Raw genomic sequence first — 20,363 nt, 5'->3', positions numbered from 1 at the left:
GGGATGTAGGAGGAAACCGGTGTGCCCAGAGAAACCCCGCGTAAGCACAGGGGCAAACATGCAAACTCCACATAGGCGGGTCCGGGATTGAACCCGGGACCTCATGGCTGTGAGGCCAATGCTTTACAGCTGCGCCACTGTTCAATCAAGGTTGGGGCACCACAGGTTTAAGAAATAAGTCAATGTAGTCATTTTCCATTCTAACTACGATAGGATAAAATACTGAAGACTTTATTTGTGACTATTAAACAGAATACTGATTACACAAGTTTCATATACTGTCAGATATTGAGTCTCAGTCACTGTCTTGACGAACATTTTCATTTCAACAAGATGCGAAATGAGAAATCAGGCAACTGAAATTTGTTTTCCACCATCGACAATATAATACAGTAAAGGAAGTACTATGCAACACTGGTTACAACGTCAGAGCATACTTTAGCAGCCTACATGTATAAATACAAAAATTCATTGGACTCTGCATACTTGCTGTTCAGCATCCAAGCATTCACCTATTTACTGATTTTGTGTCTGTGTGTGTGTAACTTGCATTTTATTTCCACTTAGTGCTTTGTCTTTACTTATTTAAGAATTTTAGGGTTTGAAAAAATTGTTTTAATGGAATTTTAATAGTCGTCATTTCGCCCATTTTTTTTTCAATGTGCCTGGTCCTTATCCTCAGCAAAAAGGGGTGGAAGGTGTCCACTGTATATAATCAACTTACATTAGGTAATTATCTAAAAGCACTTTGGCTTTTTTAAGTCACTACTGTAACATAGAAGAGAGAACTCCCACAACAATTACAAAACACTTATGAATGTAGTTATCACAGAAATTTGACAAAGACATTGTTATTTACTGTGTGTTCTCATGTGATTATTCAATGAAGAATGATAGCTAAAGCTTGTGTGGCAGATTGAGCAGGTAAAAGGTTTTTCTCCTGTGTGTGATCTTGAGTGTGTTATCAGATTTGTCCTTTGAGTGAATCGTTTGCCACATTCAGAGCAGGCAAAAGGTTTCTCTCCTGTATGTGTTCTCATGTGCTGAACCAACCCAGATTGAACTCGGAAATTTGTGTTGCAGACAGTGCAGGAAAATGGCTTCTCTCCAGTGTGTGTTCTTGAGTGAGTTCTCAGATTTCCCTTTCGTGAGAATCTTTGGCCACAAACTGAGCAGGCAAAAGGTTTCTCACCTGTGTGTGTTTGTGTGTGTGTTATCATGGATTCCTTACGGGAGAATTTTCTATCACAAATTGGACAAGAATAAGGTTTCTCCCCAGTGTGTGTTCTCATGTGTTTAACCAAAAGTGTACGCACTCGGAAACCTGTGTGACAAACTGAACAGGGAAATGGTTTTTCCCCAGTATGCGTTCTTGTGTGTGCGATTAAAGTTGTCATTTCAGATAATCCCTTACCGCAAAATGAGCACACAAACGGTTTCTCTCCCGTGTGAATCCTAATGTGCCTTTTCAGATTTCTCTTATTGACAAATGTTTTGTCACATTCAGAACATGTGAAGCGTGTTTTGTCAGTGGGGCATGTCACATCACTTTTAACCTGTTCATCAGCAGTGTCAGGAGAGTGTGATGTCATGTCATCATTATCTGAGAGTGGATTCACAAAGCGGTCTCCTTGGGATCTTCTTTTATCACGTTGAATGCGAGGATACTGTGACGAGTCAGGGTCATCTTCATTGTCTTCACTCTTCACAATGACACGAATCACTGGGAAGTCCATTCCTGGAAAGTGCACCCCTCCTTGACAAATGCTGTGTTCATTAACCTCCTCTTTAATGTGGTAGGGTTCCGGCTCCTCGAGATCAGGGGGAAGCTTAATTTTACTGGAACGTTCTGTAGGTCTGATTCCATTGAGGTCCTCCATTGTTGGGGTTTGATGGTAAGATGTTAAACTGGAATGATGAGAAAAACAATGTATCACCTTCAAGAGGATTAAAATTTAAAAACTAAAATAGTTCAAGAGAAGACTACCAATCCCATAGCAGGGAATTTGAGTAGTTGAAGCAGCAAAAGACCAATGCAACAGATTTAAAACTCATGCACACTAACGAAAAACTAGGTGAGAGGGATATGAATTATTTGTTTATAAATTATAGTTATTTACAAAAGGTCAAAACAACAACACTGAGCGATTACCCAATAGTGAGACATTTATCCTTCATAGTTTGTACAGAAGATGGTTGGGCCAACAATCGTAACTGTGGAATCTGTTCAAAATATATGCTAATCAATCCTTGTCATTTTTCCAATAATATTATTATCGATAGTACTGTACAATTTATACAGTGTACTCCTCATCCTGTCTCTCTGCCTAATGTCCCCCTCCTCTGTCGCCCAATCTCAACCCAACCAGTCAAAGTGGACGGCTGCCTACACAGAGTCTGGGATCTGGAGTTTTTCCTGGCCTTCTAGTGCTTGCTCATGTGAGGTTCAGTTGGTCTCTTAATCTGTGAGGAGCATAAATCTGTGCTTTCTTCATAGATAAAGTACCTTGACATCTTCTTTTGTAAATTGGCGATACTAGTATATGACTAAAATTGATTTCATGGAATCCAAACAAATTATATGTCGATGCGACACAAAGTTGTACTAAGCCACAGACTTCAGAATGATCGTGATGTGCATTGGAACAGGAGGTCATCCAAAATCTGACAGAAGATGGTGCTGTTGGACACACTTGTGATTTTCTTAGTTGCTACATATCACTGGCATAATTTTCAAGCCATCAACTTTGTGTCTTTTGGTGGCCCCCATCCTCCTTTGAATGTAACCCTAGTGAGAACTTTTGGAGGATCTTAAAGCAAAAGCTCGTTCCAGGTGGGAGGCAGTTGACAACTAAATGGGAGCGATTGACATCCCACTGAGAAATTTCAGCAAACACTCCCAAAACCCACGTTGTACATCATGTATTTGGCCGGAAAAATGCCAGGGAGGGAGTTTGTACTCTTTCGGGTCCCTGAAGGGGTGAAAATGAATACTGGAAAGTACAGTGCCTTGTGAAAGTATTTGCTCCCTTTGAACTTTTCAACCTTTTGCCACATTTCAGGCTTCAAACATAAGGATGTAAAATTTTCTTTTTTTTTTTTGTCAAGAATCAACAAGTGGGACACAATTGTGAAGTGGAATGAAATTTATTGGATAGTTTATACATTTTAACAAATAAAAAACTGAAAAATAAGGCACGCAATATTATTCGGCCCCTTTACTTTTAGTGCGGCAAACACACTCCAGAATAAGTGAGGATATCTGAATGATCCAATGTTGACTGATGATGATAGATAAAACCCACCTGTGTATAATCAAGACTCCGTATAAATGCACCTGCTCTGTGATTGTCTCAGGGTTCTGTTTAAAGTGCAGAGAGCAGCATGAAGACCAAGGAACACACCAGGCAGGTCCGAGATACTGTTGTAGAGAAGTTTCAAGCCGGATTTGGATACAAAAAGATTTCCCAAGCTTTAAGCATCTCAAGGAGCACTGTGCAAGCAATCATCTTGAAACTGAATGAGTATCAGACCACTGCAAAACTAGCAAGACCCAGGCATCCCTCTAAATTGTCACCTTGAACAAGGAGAAGACTGATCAGAGATGCAGCCAAGAGACCCATGATCACTCTGGGTGAACTGCAGAGATCTACAGGTGAGGTTGGAGAGTCTTTCCATAAGACAACAATCAGATGTATACTGGACAAACCTGGCCTTTATGGAAGAGTGGCAAGAAGAAAGCCATTTCTCAAAGATATCCATAAAAAGTATCATTTAAAGATTGCCACAAGCCACCTGGGAGACACACCAAACGTGTGGAAGAAGGTGCTCTGGTCGCATGAAAGCAAAATCAAACTCATTGCCCACAATGCAGAACGATATGTTTGGCGTAAAAGCAACAGAGCTCATCACCCTGAACACATCATCCCCACTGTCAAACATGGTGGTGGCAGCCTCATGTTTTGGGCTTCCTTTTCTTCAGCAGGGACAGGGAAGATTGTTCAAATTGATGGGAAGATGAATGGGGCAAAATACAGGACCATTCTGGAAGAAAACCTGTTGGAGTCCGCAAAAGACCTGAGACAGAGACGGAGATTTATCTTCCAACAGGACAATGATCTGAAACATAAAGCCAAATCTACAAGGGAATGGTTCACAAACAAACGTATCCAGGTGTTAGAATGGCCAAAGAAAGTCCAGACCTGAATCCAATTGAGAATCTGTGGGCAGAACTGAAGACTGCTGTTCACAAACACTCTCCATCCAACCTCACTGAGCTCGAGCTGTTTTGCAAGGCAGAATGGGCAAGAATTTCAGTCTCCCAATGTGCAAAACTCATAGAGACAAACCCCAAGCGAATTGCAGCTGTAATTGCAGCAAAAGGTGGCGCTACCAAGTATTAATACAAGGGAGCCAAATAATGTTGCACGCCCCCCCCCCTTTTCAGCTTTTTATTTGTTAAAAAACTTTAAAATATACAATAAATTTCATTTCACGTCAAGATTGTGTCCCACTTGTTTTTGATTCTAGACAAAGAATTTTACTTTTATATCTTTATGTTTGAAGCCTGAAATGTGGCGAACGGTTGAAAAGTTCAAGGGGGCCGAATGCTTTCACTGTATGTGTAATTTCTGACCACATTTTTCATGCTACCAAAACAAAAAGATTACTAAAATCACCTTCAAGAAAGTCAAGAAGAAACACGAGTTGAATGATGTAAGAATTATGACGCTGCTATAAAATAAGCAGCCCTGCGCTGAAATGTAACTCGACGTATCATGACCTTTTTGAGTGAAATAGCTTTTGACTTAAGTTCACTTATCTCCTAATATTGCATCTTCAATAAATAACAGATTTTAGTTCTTTACACCTGACACATAGAGATATTCTTGTCCATAATAATTTGGAAATGCATTTTAAATTTCAGCCATGCATCCATTTTCTCCCAGCATGCTATGTGGGACTAAGGACCTCCTTAGTGCTGCAAAGCATGCTGTAAAGATGTAAATAGCATTTAAAGTGCATGTTTTATGTCTATTTCTTGAGTTATTTGTTTGTTTGATTATTTGCTAGTTATGCTATTCTGTTTGCTGTGGTGTGATAATTTTAGGTTGGATGTGACACCGTGAGTGTGTACAATATCATCAGTAATATTGTGAACAGTATTTCATTGTTTGTAATATTATCAGACTATCTCGAAGCAAAGCTGTGTGCAGTAATTTTTATCATGAGGATAAGCTCCAGCACTCCCAGGACACTTGTGAAGATAAATGGCTCAAAAAAAATGTGTGGATGGATGATTATTTTTAGTTGTTAGTATGAGCATGATACATGCTGTTAAAAGAGGGAAACTAATGAGTGGAGAGAAGATTTTATCCTCACTGTGCCAAATTATAAAAATATGTATACTGTAAACACTGTCCTATTCACCTTTGGACTTTGTAATCCATCATTATACATGCTCTCTCGTATGGCGCTGCTGACAGTTCAGTCTTGATACTACAACAGAGAGAGTAGCAACATGACATTTGGTCGTCATCTTGGTGGAATGTTCTAAAAAAAAAAAAAAAAAAAAAACATGGAATGAGCACTTCAAACTTCTCCAAAGTCCTCCATAATAATTAATACGGTCATGTCCATTGAAAATTGGGATGTCGAAAGTTTTCAGTTTTTGGCTGTAAACACCACCACAACGGATTCAAACGTGCGAGATGTGCTTTACCTACAGACTTTTTTTCTGAATTTGAGGCTTTTTACACACAAATCAATTGTGTTAATGTCCCAATATTTATGGATATGACTGGGAAAAAAATTTGACTACCCATACTACTCTTCTCACAAATTCCATTTCATTTGTGTTATTTGAGTGAAGTTTTGAGGGCAACTGACGGTGTTTGTAAAGTCCTGGAAAATTTGACTTGGTGCCTCCTCGGACTTTCAGCCTCGACCATCTTGGTGGATAGTTTTAACTGAACCTTGTCAGGGAATCAGAGAAGCGTGAAGATGAAAGAGTCTCAGAAATATGAGAAATAATTACCTTACAGTGGAAGCCAGACATTTACATGCACTGTGCAAAAACATTTCCTTTTTTTATCTCACTGAAGTCAAAACAGACTAAACAGGCAGGATCACTAAAACGATTTAATTTTCTCAAGTGCCTCAATAATGAGAGAATTTCTTAAGAGAATTTTATATTTTCTTCAAGGCCAAAGGTTTATATACACAAAAGTTACAATGTCTTCAATGAACATGGGGAAGCCCAAATGATGAGGTCATGGCTTCTCCTCCTGATAGGTTAACTGACAACATGAAAGTTAACTGACGGCACATGTCAAACACTCTGCTTCCTAGTTTGAAATCATGGGAAAATCAAAAGAAATCGGTCAGGAAATCAAAGAACGTATCATGGAGCTCTATGAGACTGGCTCATCCTTGGGTGCAATTTCCAGATGCTTGAAGGTGCCATGTTCATCTGTTCATCCAACAATTATACGCAAGTGTAAACATCATGGGAATGTCCAGCCATCACACCGCTCAGAAGAGAGACGGTCTGTGTCCATAAGATGAACATGTTTTGGGCCAAAATGTGTGACTTGACCCCAAAAGAAAGGCTAAAGATCTTGTGAAGACGCTGGATGAAACTGATGAGAAAGTGCCATTATCTACAGTGAAACGAGTCCTGCACCAACATTGGCTGAAAGGCCACTCACCGAGAATGAAGCCATTATTCTTAAAGCAACATAAATAGCCAGATTACAAAGTTTATGTGACAAAAGACAAAGATCTTAATTGCTTGACACATATCCTGTGGTCTGATGAAGCGAATGCGGACCCGTTTGGCTATAATGACCAACATTACATCTGGAGCGAAAATGGGGAAGCTTATAGATAGACCTGAGAAAACCATACCAAGTGTGAAGCATTAAGGTGGCAGGATCATGTTGTGGGGCCGTTTTGCTGCAGCAGGAACTCTAAGCCTTCATAAAATAGCTGGCATCATGAAGAAAGAACATTACATGGAGATATTAGGGCAACATGTCAAAACATCAGCCACGAAGTTAAAAATGGGGCATTAATGGGTCTTCTAAATAGACAATTACTCTAAGCATACTGCCAAAGTGGTTAAAAAATAGCTTGAGGATAACAAAATAAATGTCTTTGAGTGGCCATCACAAAGGCCTGATGTGAATGAATCCCATCAAAAAATCTTCCATCAGGAGGAATGGGCCAGCAGAGTATTGTCAGAAGCTTGTGGAAGGTTACCCAAAACGTTTGACCCAACTCATCCAGTTCAAAGAAAATGCTACTCGATACAAAGGAAATTTATATAAATTTGGACCTAGTAAAAAATGATAAAAACTCGCAATGAAATTCTCTCTCATTGTTGTGGCATTTAAGAAAATGAAAACATTTTGGTTATCCTGACTGACCTGAAACAGGAGGTTTAGTCTGATTTTACTTCAGTGAGACAAAAAAAAAAAGAAGTTTTTGCATAGTGTACGTAAAGTTCTGTCTTCAACTGTATATCGCTTTATTTAAATATTAAGGTGTTTTTGACCTCATTTTCTCCAAGTTCTGTCACACAAAAACGAGCCCCAAAAAGCCAATTTATTTCCGACACAAACAAAAATAATTACATTTCGCTGGAATCCATCATCTGATTTGCAACATTCTTATAGCGATCTCACGTTTTAAAAATGACAAAGTATTGATATAGCAACATGTAAATTAAAACGTGGACAAACCTGCTCTCCGTAATATTACTCGAGTCTTCAGAAAACTAGCTTCCAGTGGTTGACAATTTCGCACGTTGTTTTTGTTCGAGAAAGTTACTCTCCGGAATCTCGATATTTTTCTGGCTTTCTTCTGCGTCTCTTTGTTCCCAAACAGCTAGCAAGCTAAACTAGCTTGAAACTCTTCTGAATTGCACCTAGGGAAGTTAATCCGAAACAATAAAAAGTAGCGATGTTCAATCAGCTACATGATATACAATGTTCAGATTTTAGAATAGCGCCGTAATGTGCACTATAAAGCGTCTTGATACCATTAAATCGTCTTTCTTGTTGCAACCGGATGTGTAGTTAAGATGACCACCTACGGTTAGTCCACTTGGACATAATACGTTGTACTTCCACCAAAGAGAACTTGAAATGATACAGTACTGAAAACGACAGAAACCAGTAACAAATGTGATTAAAAATATTCCAATGACGTACACAATTCAGAACATAAGTAATATATTGCTATTTTTTTTATTACATTGAAATTAGGTGCAAAGCAGAAATCTCCACAGAATGAAGTGTGAAAAAGACGAGTAAAGAAGTCAGCACAAATTACAAGCAGAAGCAGAGGATTGGCTTTGTTTCGAGACAGCGAGCATACCGAAGGTGAATCTGTATTGGGTTCTGGGCTCTAAGTGACAATGCTTCTTTTCCCCCCACAAACAGGAAAAGTGAGTGATAAAAGCTGATTAAAGATGACGCTTGTCCCAGTGCATTAAAATATGTGTGCATGTGGTATTGAAAGGATTGTTCCATCATTTTCTGTAGTGTTTTTCCTTACAAGGGTTGCGGGAATTCCAGACCTTACCCCGGCTATTTTCAGGCGAATCTCTAGGTCTCTAGCCTATCACAAGACAAATATTCTTCTTTTCCTTCGGCTTGTCCCGTTAGGGGTTGCCACAGCGTGTCATCTTTTGCCATCTTAGCCTATCTCCTGCATCTTCCTCTCTAACCCCAACTGCCCTCATGTCTTTCCTCACCACATCCATCAACCTTCTATTTGGTCTTCCTCTCGCTCTTTTGCCTGGCAGCTCCATCCTCAGCACCCTTCCACCAATATACTCACTCTCTCGCCTCTGAACATGTCCAAACCATCGAAGTCTGCTCTCTCAAATCTTGTCTCCAAAACATCCAGCTTTGGCTGTCCCTCTAATGAGCTCATTTCTAATCCTATCCAACCTGGTCACTCCGAGCGAGAACCTCAACATCTTCATTTCTGCCACCTCCAGTTCTGCTTCCTGTTGTTTCTTCAGTGCCACCGTCTCTAATCCGTACACCATGGCCGGCCTCACCACTGTTTTGTAAACTTTGCCCTTCATCCTAGCAGACACTCTTCTGTCACATAACACACCAGACACCTTTCGCCAGCTGTTCCAACCTGCTTGGACCCGTTTCTTCACTTCCTGACCACACTCTCCATTGCTCTGTATTGTTGACCCCAAGTATTTGAAGTCGTCCACCCTCGCTATCTCTTCTCCCTGTAGCCTCACTCTTCCCCCTCCACTTTTCTCATTCACGCACATATATTTTGTTTTACTTTGGCTAATCTTCATTCCTCTCCTTTCCAGTGCATGTCTCCATCTTTCTAATTGTTCCTCTGCATGCTCCCTGCTTTCACTGCATATCACAATATCATCTGCGAACATCATGGTCCAAGGGGATTCCAGTCTAACCTCATCTGTCAGCCTATCCATTACCACTGCAAACAGGAAGGGGCTCAGAGCCGATCCCTGATGCAGTCCCACCTCCACCTTAAATTCCTCTGTCACACCTAAGGCACACCTCACCATTGTTCTGCTGCCATCATACATGTCCTGTACTATTTTAACATACTTCTCTGCCACACCAGACTTACGCATGCAGTACCACAGTTCCTCTCTTGGTACTCTGTCATAGGCCTTCTCTAGATCCACAAAGACACAATGTAGCTCCTTCTGACCTTCTCTGTACTCTGTAATCACAAGACAAATATAAATAAACAAAAAAACATTCACACCCATGGGCAATCTAGAGTCTTCAGTCAACCGAGCTCTCGTGTTTTTGGGATGTGCGAGCAATACCCAGAGAAAACTCACACAGGCACAGGGAGAACATAAAGGCTGGTCCATGTTTTCATTATGGTAAATGAGCAATTAAACATGTCAAATAAGACAAGTATTGTGGAATCAGCTTCATTTTTTGTGTTAATTGTATTCCTTAGGTATAATACCTTGAATGATACCGGGCATTCAAATGAATAAGAAATAGATTAAACAAAGTAATCAAATATTTTATAATACAAGCGTTCAAACATAATAGGTACTGTAGATAAGTGTCCACACCCTTTGCTATGATACTCAAAGTGAAGCTCAGTTGCATCCGATTTCCACTCACCATCCCTGAGATGCTTCTACAACTTGAATGGAGTCAGTCCATCTGTTGTAAAATGAGTTTATTGTACATCATCTGTATCTGTCTATAAAAGGTCTTAGACTTGGCAGTGCATAGCTGAGCAGAAACCAAGTAATGAAGGCTGAGAAAATGTTTGTAGACAAAGTACAAATATGGGACAGGAGGAAAAAATTTCAGCAGCATCAAATGTACCGAAGAACATTTTGATGACTCGGAAATGGAAGAAGTTTGGAACCACCAGGGTTCTTCCTAGATCTGGCCATCATCTGACCATGTTGAAGAAGAAGGGCTTTGGTCAGAGAGGTGAACAAGAACCCGATGATGGCTAAGGCAGGACTCCAGGGTTCCCTTGCGGGGATAGAACTATCCTGAATGTCAACCATCACAAATTCACTCCACCAATCATTCCTTTATGGTAGAGTGCTGATGGCGGTAGCATCAGTCTGTGGGGCTGTTTTTCCCTGCAGAAACTAGACCACTAGTCCACAGAGGGTAAAATGACAGCTGCTAAATACAAAGAAATTATTCAAGAGAACTTGCTCCAGAGTGCTGTAGAACTCAGACAAGGGCATTGATTTACCTTCCAACACGACCATAACCATGGTGACCGTGACTGACTGGTGACCAGTTCAGGGTGTCGTCCGCCTTTTGCCCGAAGCCAGTTGGGATAGGCTCCAGCTCTTCCTTGACCCTTCTGAGGATAAGTGACTCAGAAAATGGAGGATTTATCCTCTATTTTGTGCCCTCATTCATCACACAATGTATCTTTAAGAGTGAACAAAATGGTCACTGAAAAGAAATGCAGTAAGTAAATCATATCAACAGCCCAATTCAAATGGGAGCTATCATACAAATGTTCATAATGCTTTGTTTCCATTGATTGGGGCAGCTGTGGCTTAGTAGGTATCGCGGGTTGTCCAGGGTAGCTGGCTCAAATCCTGGTTCCGGCCGGCCGTATGCCGAAGTCTTTCTTGGGCAAGGACTGTGATAGTATACATGAAGTCCTATATAAGTACAGTCAGTATATTTATCATTTGACTCAGTGAAACACACTCATTGTAAAGCAATGTTACAGTGGTATGATTTTTTTCAAATTTTATAATTATTTTTGCTCATTCATTACAGAAAGTCCACCAGATGACACGTAGCTAATATAACTAACATGAAAACACAAGTAGTGTTTTGCTGGCAAACTATTTTTCATTTGTGGATGAGTGAACTGCAGTCCACTAGTGTGCAAACAATGGACCTTTCCAATCTGTCAATCACTCGTACAATAATAGACAATCAGATAGCCGCATTGTCTTAACCCCTGGCTTGACGAGCCACTCTCACCGTATTGTCCCACAAGCAATGCTGGTTGTCAGTTGCATGTGCTTGGAAAAGGTTAATGTAATGAAAATGCTCCTCAGATGCGCTTGGGGAACGTGCAATTCTGATGAAAGATATCCTGCTCGGTTACAAGGGGCCCGGTTGATTCATTTTCCAAAGCCTAAAACACGGTTGACGAAGTGTCTACGATGGTTTAAGGCTCGCGGAAGAGTGTACGTACAACTAAGTCTAGACAATATCAACAAACACAAGGCTGTATGTTCCAAGGTAAGTGAGGGAGAAGTAGCTTCTCTGAGTTTGAGTTCATTATCATCAGTGCTTTATACATTGCAGGAGAGCAACTTACACTTTGTTAGTGTTTCACTGACCTGCTGAATGAAGTGTGTAATCTTTCATCCCGAAGAGTCGGGTTAGTGATACACGAGTCAAATGAATACACAGACTCACTTATAAAGACTACAATGATATTACTCGTGATCTTTCCAAGTAAAAAGTACTCACCCTGCTTTACATGCACGGTACGATTCTACTATTTTATCCTGTTGGATTTCATTATGAAGTTTGTGAGGTGTCAAACCTTTTTGCATCGATCGGCAACGTTTAACTGTAACTCTGACATTGCATCCTGCTCCATCCAAAATCTTCATTCCGTGTACATATTCTGGCGTGAAATAGTTGAGACCTCTGTGTAAAACCCTCTTGGACAAGTCTGGCGCATTTGGCAAAAATCATACTCCAATGTTACCTTGAATACGCGATAAGAGAATCCACTTCAAAGCTGTTCTGTTCAGTGTTAGGATTTCACCTTTTTTCTTAATCTGACTCCAAAAATTAAACTTTCACGACCTCTATCTACTTCCTCACCACGTACCTAACAATTTGGCGTGTCCGTTCTGTCAGAGAGAAGATCAGAGACCAATTGGATCAAATCACCCAAAGTTTTATTCCTAACAATAAAACTAATACAGACGTCTGGGTCCCGGGCCCCTGACACAAAAAACGTGTGTCCTTGTGACCATCAAGAGACAACACACTAATCCGGGTTGCCCAGTTATATAGAAACACATCATGAATATTCATTTTCCTAAATCAAAATGCATATTAATTGGCTGACTCCGTTCTCCTCCCATCCGGGTGTTGTGACTCATCTATCGTCTGGTTCTTCGTTCGAAGCCTGACCGCACTTTGCAGACGTTATCTGTCAGTTGATGCACTCTGACCACCCTTTGCACTGTTGACCTTTCGTAGCTGGGGAAAACCGTTACCTGTGGTTTTGTCTTTCCTGTCACACAACACTTTAACACAAACAAGATGGCCGACAACCTTTGCTTCATATGCAATGCTTTTTCTTTCTTTTATAATATAGCAAAGCCCCGCGCTGCATCCGCGTAAAATATTTCAAGCAAAAAGTATTTACATAACCCTTCATCAGTCACCATTTTGGAAGATTGTGGGAGATGGCAACTGTTGCTAAGGGGGGCAGAGCTGAAGATCGCCAGTTGGAAAGGTCTATCCCTGCATTGTATAGCAGAGGTGTCGAAAGTATTCACATTCATTACTTAAGTAGAAGACTGCTGTAGAAGTTCATATATCCACTTGTTTTTAGTTTTTTTCAGTAAAAAGAAATTGTGAATGTGATGGTTTCAAAACAACTTAAAGTATAAATTTGGTGTCTGAGCGGTCTAGTGTGTCCTAACGTGATGATTTAATCTTTATTTGTTACTTATACCGTGTAGGTTTCATGGATTGGGTATAAACTAATATGGTGTCGGAATGGTCTACACTACTATGTTTATATTTCTCAGTCAACCAAAAAAAAAAAAAAAACACTATCCTAGAGCAATTTATCTCGACGGTTTTTGACTTAACAGAATCCAAAATGAGATCGAACGAGGCCCTTTTTCAAGTGTAGGCTGTAGAAAGTGCAGATGTGTTTGGGAAAATGTACAGCATAAGAAGTAAAAGTAGGCTGAAAAAATAAATACAAAACATACACAAAATTTATACTCAGTGAAGTATTTGTACTTTATTACCTGACTCCTCTGATGTATAGTGATTAGTCAGTAAGGGATTGCTGCAAATTATTTCAAAGACAGCCTATGACAATTTATCACACACACAACTTCGGCGGCACCGCTCTATCCAGTGTGTGTTCTCATGTGTCTCCAGAATGTTGAACGATTACGGAAGCGGATGTCACAGATTGTGCAAGAAAATGGCTTCTCGTCTGTGTGTGTTCTGATGTGATTACTCAACGCTGACCGATCGCGAAAATTGGTGTGGCAGATTGGACAGGGAAAAGGTTTCTCTCCGGTGTGCGTTCGGGTGTGCGTTACCAAGTATCCATTTTGGGAGAATCTTTTGTTGCAGTACGAGCAGGCGTATGGTTTTTCTCCGCTGTGTGTTCTTGTGTGTCGCATCCAAGTTGACCTGTGAGGGAATCTTTTACCGCACACCGAACACGAAAAAGGTTTCTCACCAGTGTGTGTCCTTTGGTGTATAATTAGAGAAGCCTTTCGGGTGAACCTCTGACAACAAATTGAGCAGGAAAAAGGTTTTTCTCCAGTGTGTGTTCTTGTGTGTCGAATCAAATGTCCCTTTAAAGAGAAGGTTTTACCACAATCTGTGCAGATGAAGGGTTTGTCACTTTGGTGACATCTCATGTGTCTTTTGAGGTTCCTCTTGCTGCCAAAGGTTTTGTCACACTGAGAACATTGAAGATGTTCCATGTTTGTGTGACATGTCACATCAGCTTTAGAGTGTTCTTCATCAGTCTCAGGAGTGTGTGACGACGTGTCATCACGATTTGATAGTGACGCTAAGAGGCTGTCTGGTTTGGAACCTGCACAGAAGTATCCATCGCCTCCTTTTTCCTCAATTTCACTCTTGACAATGACATGATTCAAGAGCTTGTCATCCTCCTGTAGTCCTCGAAACTGGGAGCCATCATCTTCTTCTTTAACGTGGGGGGACTCTGGTTCCTGCTGCTCCACCCTGGAGCTCAATTCTTGCTGCTCAGTTGAAGGAACGTCTTCATCGACATCTGCAAGACACGAGAAGAAATGCACTCGTTGTTTGGAAAAGTCAAGTCCTGCTCTTTCAAGTCACACATTGTTATGGACCTTCAAAAAGTTGTGAATATCTGTATTTAAAGTGGCACTCCCATGAAATGCATGGTTTTTAGTATGTCATTAATGAAAAAAAAAAAGGCAGCCGGAACGGACAATGGCCTCATATTTACGGCAGCAAATCCCCCACTCCTCCCTCCACCACCCCCCGGACGACTTACTCACCAGATATATATCTATAGACAAGCGGAAGCGAATCAACAGTTGAATTTCTTATCGGCGAAAACATCAACTTCTGCATTAAATACGCGTCTTCTATGCCAAGTTTATCTAATTTTTCCACGTACCTTCGTTTATTTTCACCTTCTAAATGTTTAACAGTATCGGACAAGACTGGGCGTCATGCTATAAGACATATTTTCATGTCGTCTCCAACCGACTTAGCATTGAACTAGACCGAACTAGAACTAGACCGGCAATATGGCAATATAAAGAGAAGTCACGTGATTTTATGACGTAGATGCACGAGCTCTATAAAGCTCTAATAAGTTAACGAACCTGCTTTGATGAAAGTGTCCAGCAGTTGGCGTTGTCGCCGGTTCTCCTCCTTTGTTCGAGAAAGTTCCTCCTCGTACTCCACTACCGTTCTTTCAAACAGTACAAATATTTCTTCCACGACCGCACTTAATCGCTGATTCAGCAACGCTCTCAGCATTTCTACTTTGCACATTTTGGCACGACCCGAGCTCAGATTTAGCGACGTGTTGCTAACTTCCGCGTCCCTTTGTTTGCAGCGGGCAAGCTAGGATGGCTTGAGAAGCACAACGAGGTCCGTTTATCTTGACAAGGACAATAAATAGCATCGGTTTTCTTGCCTGGCGTAAACGTACAGAATTAATTTCAAAAACAACGACGGGAGAGGACCTGATTGAATCGAAACCCCATTTTTTTGTTTGTAGCAACCCATTACATAGAATAATTTATTTACGTTATTGGTGGCAACTTGAACCAGTTGCTACGGAATATGCGATTGGTCAAAATGCACTGAATCTTGTTTTATTTTATGTACGCCACTCGGCGATTTTCCTCTTTATAAAACAACAGCTTTACATTCTCATATATGTTAGTCTTCCACAGAGATTTCAAATCAAACACAAAAAAAGACTGAGCAGCTGGAAGTCAATCTGCATTTATTTACATTTTCCTCCAGTAACTACATACAGATTTTCAGTGGTTATTTTAAATTGAAATCAAACTCTTAGAATACTGTTTCTACTGTCCACTAGTATTATTACTGGACTAAAATTAGCATCATTATTATCTCAAGGGAGATTTAATAAAATAATTAGGCTGAATTGGCCTATTTTCCTTTTCAAACGCTAAACACACTTCTAATGTTGAATTATAATGCAAGTTAACAGGATCATGTCGGATAACGTGTTACACGCACACGCGTGTTTTTGTCTCACTACCTTCCTTGAAACTTGAAGGTCTCTTGAGAATTTAATTTGATACACATACACTACTCACAAAATGTTTGGGATATTCAGCTTTCATGTGAAATTGCAGGATGAACCGAAAATACACAATAACCTTTGCAGGTGAACTTTATTTGACCTTCTTGAAAGTTTCACACATGTACAACTGTTCAATTAATAAACACTACCTCTCCATTGCACTACTTCAAATAGAATCAAAAGTTCACTGAACTGAAAGTGTTAAGGTGTCATCAGCAGGTTGCAATAAAGATCCAAAGACAGTGGAATCTGTTGTGAATATTGCCGTTCAACTCCTTGCTAGACAATTTGAGCAAAAAGTACTGAGATAGAGAGCAGTTGCCCATGTGCATTAAAAGTTGAAAGTCAAATTAGTTTCACCTGTAAAGTACAAGTAGAGTGATTTTTAAGTTCATCCTCAAATTTCAGATCATTGTTGAAATATCCCTTTTTGTGAGTCATGTATGTGACATCTGCTATTCAAACAGAAGAGTACCATTTGAAATAAGCGCTGCAAAAGAAGTTACACGCAAGAACCAACCAGTGACCACAAACAAAAATTTTATATATATATATATCGAGATCCCACGCGAAATCACACATTTTTTGCAAATAGTGCAATTTCTCCATATTTACAGTTGACTTTATTCACATATTCACCTACTCGCATTCTGTGGAACCAATGCCCAGCCATTTGCTCAAAAACACTAAACTACAGCCAATTTTCTTAGAGGTCTCAAAATGCTACAAAATGACACTAAAGCCTAAACAGGAAAGTGGTATGTTGGTGTCAAGGAAGTAAATTCAAGTGATACATCTTGATTCAAAGACAAGCTCTGTAGGTTGGGGAGGAGTTACATTTTATCTGGCTTGGTAGCAAAAGAAGTTATCAGTCTTCAACCCACCACCTGCACATACAGGTGCATCTTTTTAAAATCAAATAATTTGTAATCTATTTCCTTTAAAGGGTAATATGAGTTTAATGTGGTCATAGTGTTCTGGGGTCCTAGTTTGAAGTATGTATACAGTTTCAACCAAGAATACGTTTTGCCAAATGTGTCAATTACTCTTGTTTTTTCGCAATTCGCAGCAGTGCTTCATCTTTATGACTATGTTTTGTTTTGCCGTTTTCTGCATGAAAAGTGTCAATGCTGATTGCCACTTGAAAGAGGCTTCAAGTCTTTGGTTTATTTCGAGCCCTTCATTGACTGCTGCTGTTCTCCCCAGTACATTTGTGTCTGTCAACCTGAAACTTATGAGTAAATCTTTTATTGCACACACTGCACCCGAAAACTTTCTCCCCAGTGTGTGTCTTCATGTGTGTTGCCAAAGCTGAACGAACCCGAAAATTTTTGCTGCAGACTGAGCATGTGTACGGTCTCTCGCCAGTGTGCGTTCTTGTGTGTATGATCAAGCTTCCTTTCTGTGTGAATCTTTTGCCACAAACTGAGCAGGCAAAGGGTTTTTCTCCTGTGTGCGTTCGCATGTGTATCATCATGACTGAGTGTACTCGAAAACTTGTGTTGCAGACCGAGCAGGTGAAAGGCTTTTCCCCTGTATGTGTTCTTGTGTGTGATATCAAATGACCTTTATGAGCAAATCTTTTATCACAAAACAGGCAAGTAAAAGGTTTCTCGCCTGTGTGCGTTCTCATGTGTGTAGCTAATGCCGAATTATCACGGAAACTTTTAGTGCAGAGGGAGCATGTGTAAGGTCTTTCTCCTGTGTGCGTTCTTGTGTGCGCCACCAAACTTGCCCTCTGAGAGAATTTTTTGTCACAAAGCGAGCAGGCAAAAGGTTTTTCTCCGGTGTGACATCTCCTGTGTCTTTTCAACGTTGAGTTGTCACTAAAGGTTTTGTCACAATCAGTGCATTTGAGGTGTCCACTGTTCGTCTGACACCTGACTTCACCCTTTGGCTCCTCAGTGTCAGGATAGTGTGACAACGCATCATCACTGTCTGATCGTGACGCGAGGAGACATTCTGCTCGGGATCGTCTTTTTTCACTTCGACTGTGTTGAAGTTGCGAGGAGTGAAGCTCGATTTCATCATCTTCACTCTTCACGTGGACAACAGTTAATGGGAACTTGCCGATGTCAGCCTCCTCTTCTTCCTCTTTGACACAAGCGGCCTCTATGTTCTCCTGCTCTATCCCAGTGCTCCATTCCTGCTGTTCAAGGAGAAGATCATCTTCACTGGAACTTTTTGTGGGCCTAAACCCACCACCGTCATCCATTGTTTCAGCATCTGAATCAAATAATGTAGATGCTCAATATTAATATTGGTGGTATACTATACAGCGACTGCATATATATATAGTTGTGCTTGCCATTACTGGCAACCCTGATGTTTAAATTTGGAATTTCCCATGGAGAAAATGAATGAAGTAAAAACCATTTTCTGTAGACAAATTTTGTTTGACGCAAAAGTGCAAATGACAATATTTCATGGACAGATGAAACGTAAATAGAGCTTTGTAGCTATTCACACAAACAGTATGTTTACAAATGGTGCAATGGACCCTTTATGGAAAAGAACTGCCTGTCAACAGTCAAGGATGGTGGAGGACTTTAGAACAATTCAGTGCAAAAAATTCAATCAATCATAATCTCAGTTGTTCATTTAACTTGTATAGAGTGTGAATACTTTTTTTTAGTGCTTTGATTCATAGGAGGGAAAATATGTGCAAAAAAAATTCCATTACCTCTGCAATATATTTTCCAAGCGGAATAAGACTGTATGAATTGACTTGCTTATATATACACAAATTAATGACTTGATTTGTTTGATGGTTTCCTCATAGTGCCTTGGGACTTGAAGGGTTATTACGAGACTTCCTGTGATTTATCACAGGACTATGGACAATTCAGTCTTCAATTAAGCTATTATGCACGTTTTGGAATTGAATGTGGAAGTCAAGGAAGCACATGCAGAACATGCAAACAAAGTCAAGATCTGAGCAGAGCTTCAACAACCCAAACGAACTCTTGTGGCAAACGTGCTAAACACTAAGGACCTTGTGGCCCTGATTGTGTTGTACAATGAAACCTAATCATTGGACATTGACAAGTCAATTCACATATTTAATGAATGATTTAATGAAGTTTAATAGACTTAACAATTCGTAGATTTCAGGGAGGGAAACAGAAAGCTAAATAACAAGTAAGAGAAGTGAGCAAACCTGTTCTGTTTGGTCCAAATTGAGGTTTGAAAACTGCGTCCAAAATTTGACGCTGTCGCTCATTCTCCGCTTTTGTACGAGAAAGTTCCTCCTCGTACTCTGCTATGGTTCTTTGGAACACCACAAATATTTCGTCCACGGCTGCACTTAGTCGCTGATTCAGCAACGCTCTCAGCATTTGCACTTTACACATTTTCACAAAACAATCTCACACTTTACACTCACACTCGATCCCTTTGTTCACGGCGAGCAAGCTAATATAATCTTGAGGAGCCAAGACAAAATATAACTCTTTTACAATGTTATAGCTAAAATAGATTCTGAACACAGAAGAAAATACGCGGCAATGAACTCATGAACACTGACTCTGTCAGTGTTAATGTTCATCCTTAGCCATTTTTCTTCTTTGTTTCTTTTTTGCAGCTTCTTCTTCGTTTATGTACCGGCACTTTACAAACTGTGTGACCTTGTTACCGCCATCAAGTGATTTTTAATAGTACTGCTTTGGTTTGCATTCTAAATGTTCCTCAACATTCAACATGCATCCATCCATTTTCCGTACCGCTTATCCTCACTAAGATCACGGGTGTGCTGGAGCCTATCCCAGTTAACTTGGGGTGAAATGTGGGGTATCAAATCAACCAACAACCAACCGGTGACACTCATATTCACTCCAATTGAAAATCTTCACTCACCCTACCATGCATGGTTTAGGAATGTGTGAGGAAACTGGAGTCGGACCTTATAATTAAAAAAAAAATACTAATGAAAAAGCTTTGCCTTTCATAGTCTCTACCTCGTCCTGTGATCCACAAATAGTCAAATAAATGTCTCATAATTTATCTTTGACTTGTTTTCCTCAAAATTCACCCAATGTTAAACCTCTCCTGTACTTAAAATTTAAAATTTCCCCTCTCTTTTTTTTGTACATTCATATTTACATCAGCCATATAGATTTTACATCAATCTATTTTCTGAGCCGCTTATTCTCAGGAGGGTCATAGGAGTGCTGGAGCCAATCCCTGCTATCACAGGGGCAGGAGGCAGGGTACACCCTGAACTGGTTGCCAGCCAATCGCAGGGCACATGGAGACAGACAACAGTCACACTCACA

At 40.2% G+C, this 20,363-nt stretch overlaps 3 protein-coding genes across 9 annotated transcripts; all 3 read right to left on the bottom strand.

Annotated features, from left to right (window-relative positions):
- Positions 1 to 215: 215 nt before the first annotated feature.
- Positions 216 to 8,148, bottom strand: LOC133498385 (gastrula zinc finger protein XlCGF8.2DB-like). Of its 7 annotated transcripts, none has more exons than XM_061815125.1 (4): positions 8,045 to 8,148; positions 7,746 to 7,930; positions 5,431 to 5,553; positions 216 to 1,908 (listed from the first exon to the last, which is right to left on the bottom strand). In XM_061815125.1, the coding sequence occupies exons 3-4, from the start codon at positions 5,526 to 5,528 to the stop codon at positions 852 to 854; spliced, it is 1,155 nt and encodes a 384-aa protein (XP_061671109.1). In that variant the 5' UTR covers positions 5,529 to 5,553; positions 7,746 to 7,930; positions 8,045 to 8,148; the 3' UTR covers positions 216 to 851. The 7 variants fall into 7 exon arrangements, 6 of the variants coding, with proteins under 6 accessions (XP_061671109.1, XP_061671111.1, XP_061671113.1 ...); XM_061815127.1 differs by adding an exon at positions 4,203 to 4,283 and having other exon boundaries at positions 7,746 to 8,120; XM_061815129.1 differs by adding an exon at positions 4,203 to 4,283 and having other exon boundaries at positions 5,431 to 5,499; positions 7,746 to 8,120.
- Positions 8,149 to 12,483: 4,335 nt separating this feature from the next.
- Positions 12,484 to 15,590, bottom strand: LOC133498387 (zinc finger protein 501-like). Its single transcript, XM_061815131.1, has 2 exons — positions 15,131 to 15,590; positions 12,484 to 14,547 (listed from the first exon to the last, which is right to left on the bottom strand). Exons 1-2 carry the CDS (start codon positions 15,300 to 15,302, stop codon positions 13,643 to 13,645), a joined length of 1,077 nt encoding a protein of 358 aa, XP_061671115.1. The 5' UTR covers positions 15,303 to 15,590; the 3' UTR covers positions 12,484 to 13,642.
- Positions 15,591 to 15,745: 155 nt separating this feature from the next.
- Positions 15,746 to 19,677, bottom strand: LOC133498384 (zinc finger protein 771-like). Its single transcript, XM_061815122.1, has 2 exons — positions 19,250 to 19,677; positions 15,746 to 18,315 (listed from the first exon to the last, which is right to left on the bottom strand). Exons 1-2 carry the CDS (start codon positions 19,440 to 19,442, stop codon positions 17,270 to 17,272), a joined length of 1,239 nt encoding a protein of 412 aa, XP_061671106.1. The 5' UTR covers positions 19,443 to 19,677; the 3' UTR covers positions 15,746 to 17,269.
- Between the last annotated feature and the right edge of the window lie 686 nt (positions 19,678 to 20,363).

This window comes from Syngnathoides biaculeatus, chromosome 3 (genome assembly GCF_019802595.1).
Source record: "Syngnathoides biaculeatus isolate LvHL_M chromosome 3, ASM1980259v1, whole genome shotgun sequence".
Lineage (NCBI taxonomy): Eukaryota > Metazoa > Chordata > Actinopteri > Syngnathiformes > Syngnathidae > Syngnathoides > Syngnathoides biaculeatus.
Note: the sequence above shows the minus strand (reverse complement) of the source record. Positions and strands in the feature narration are given on the sequence as shown.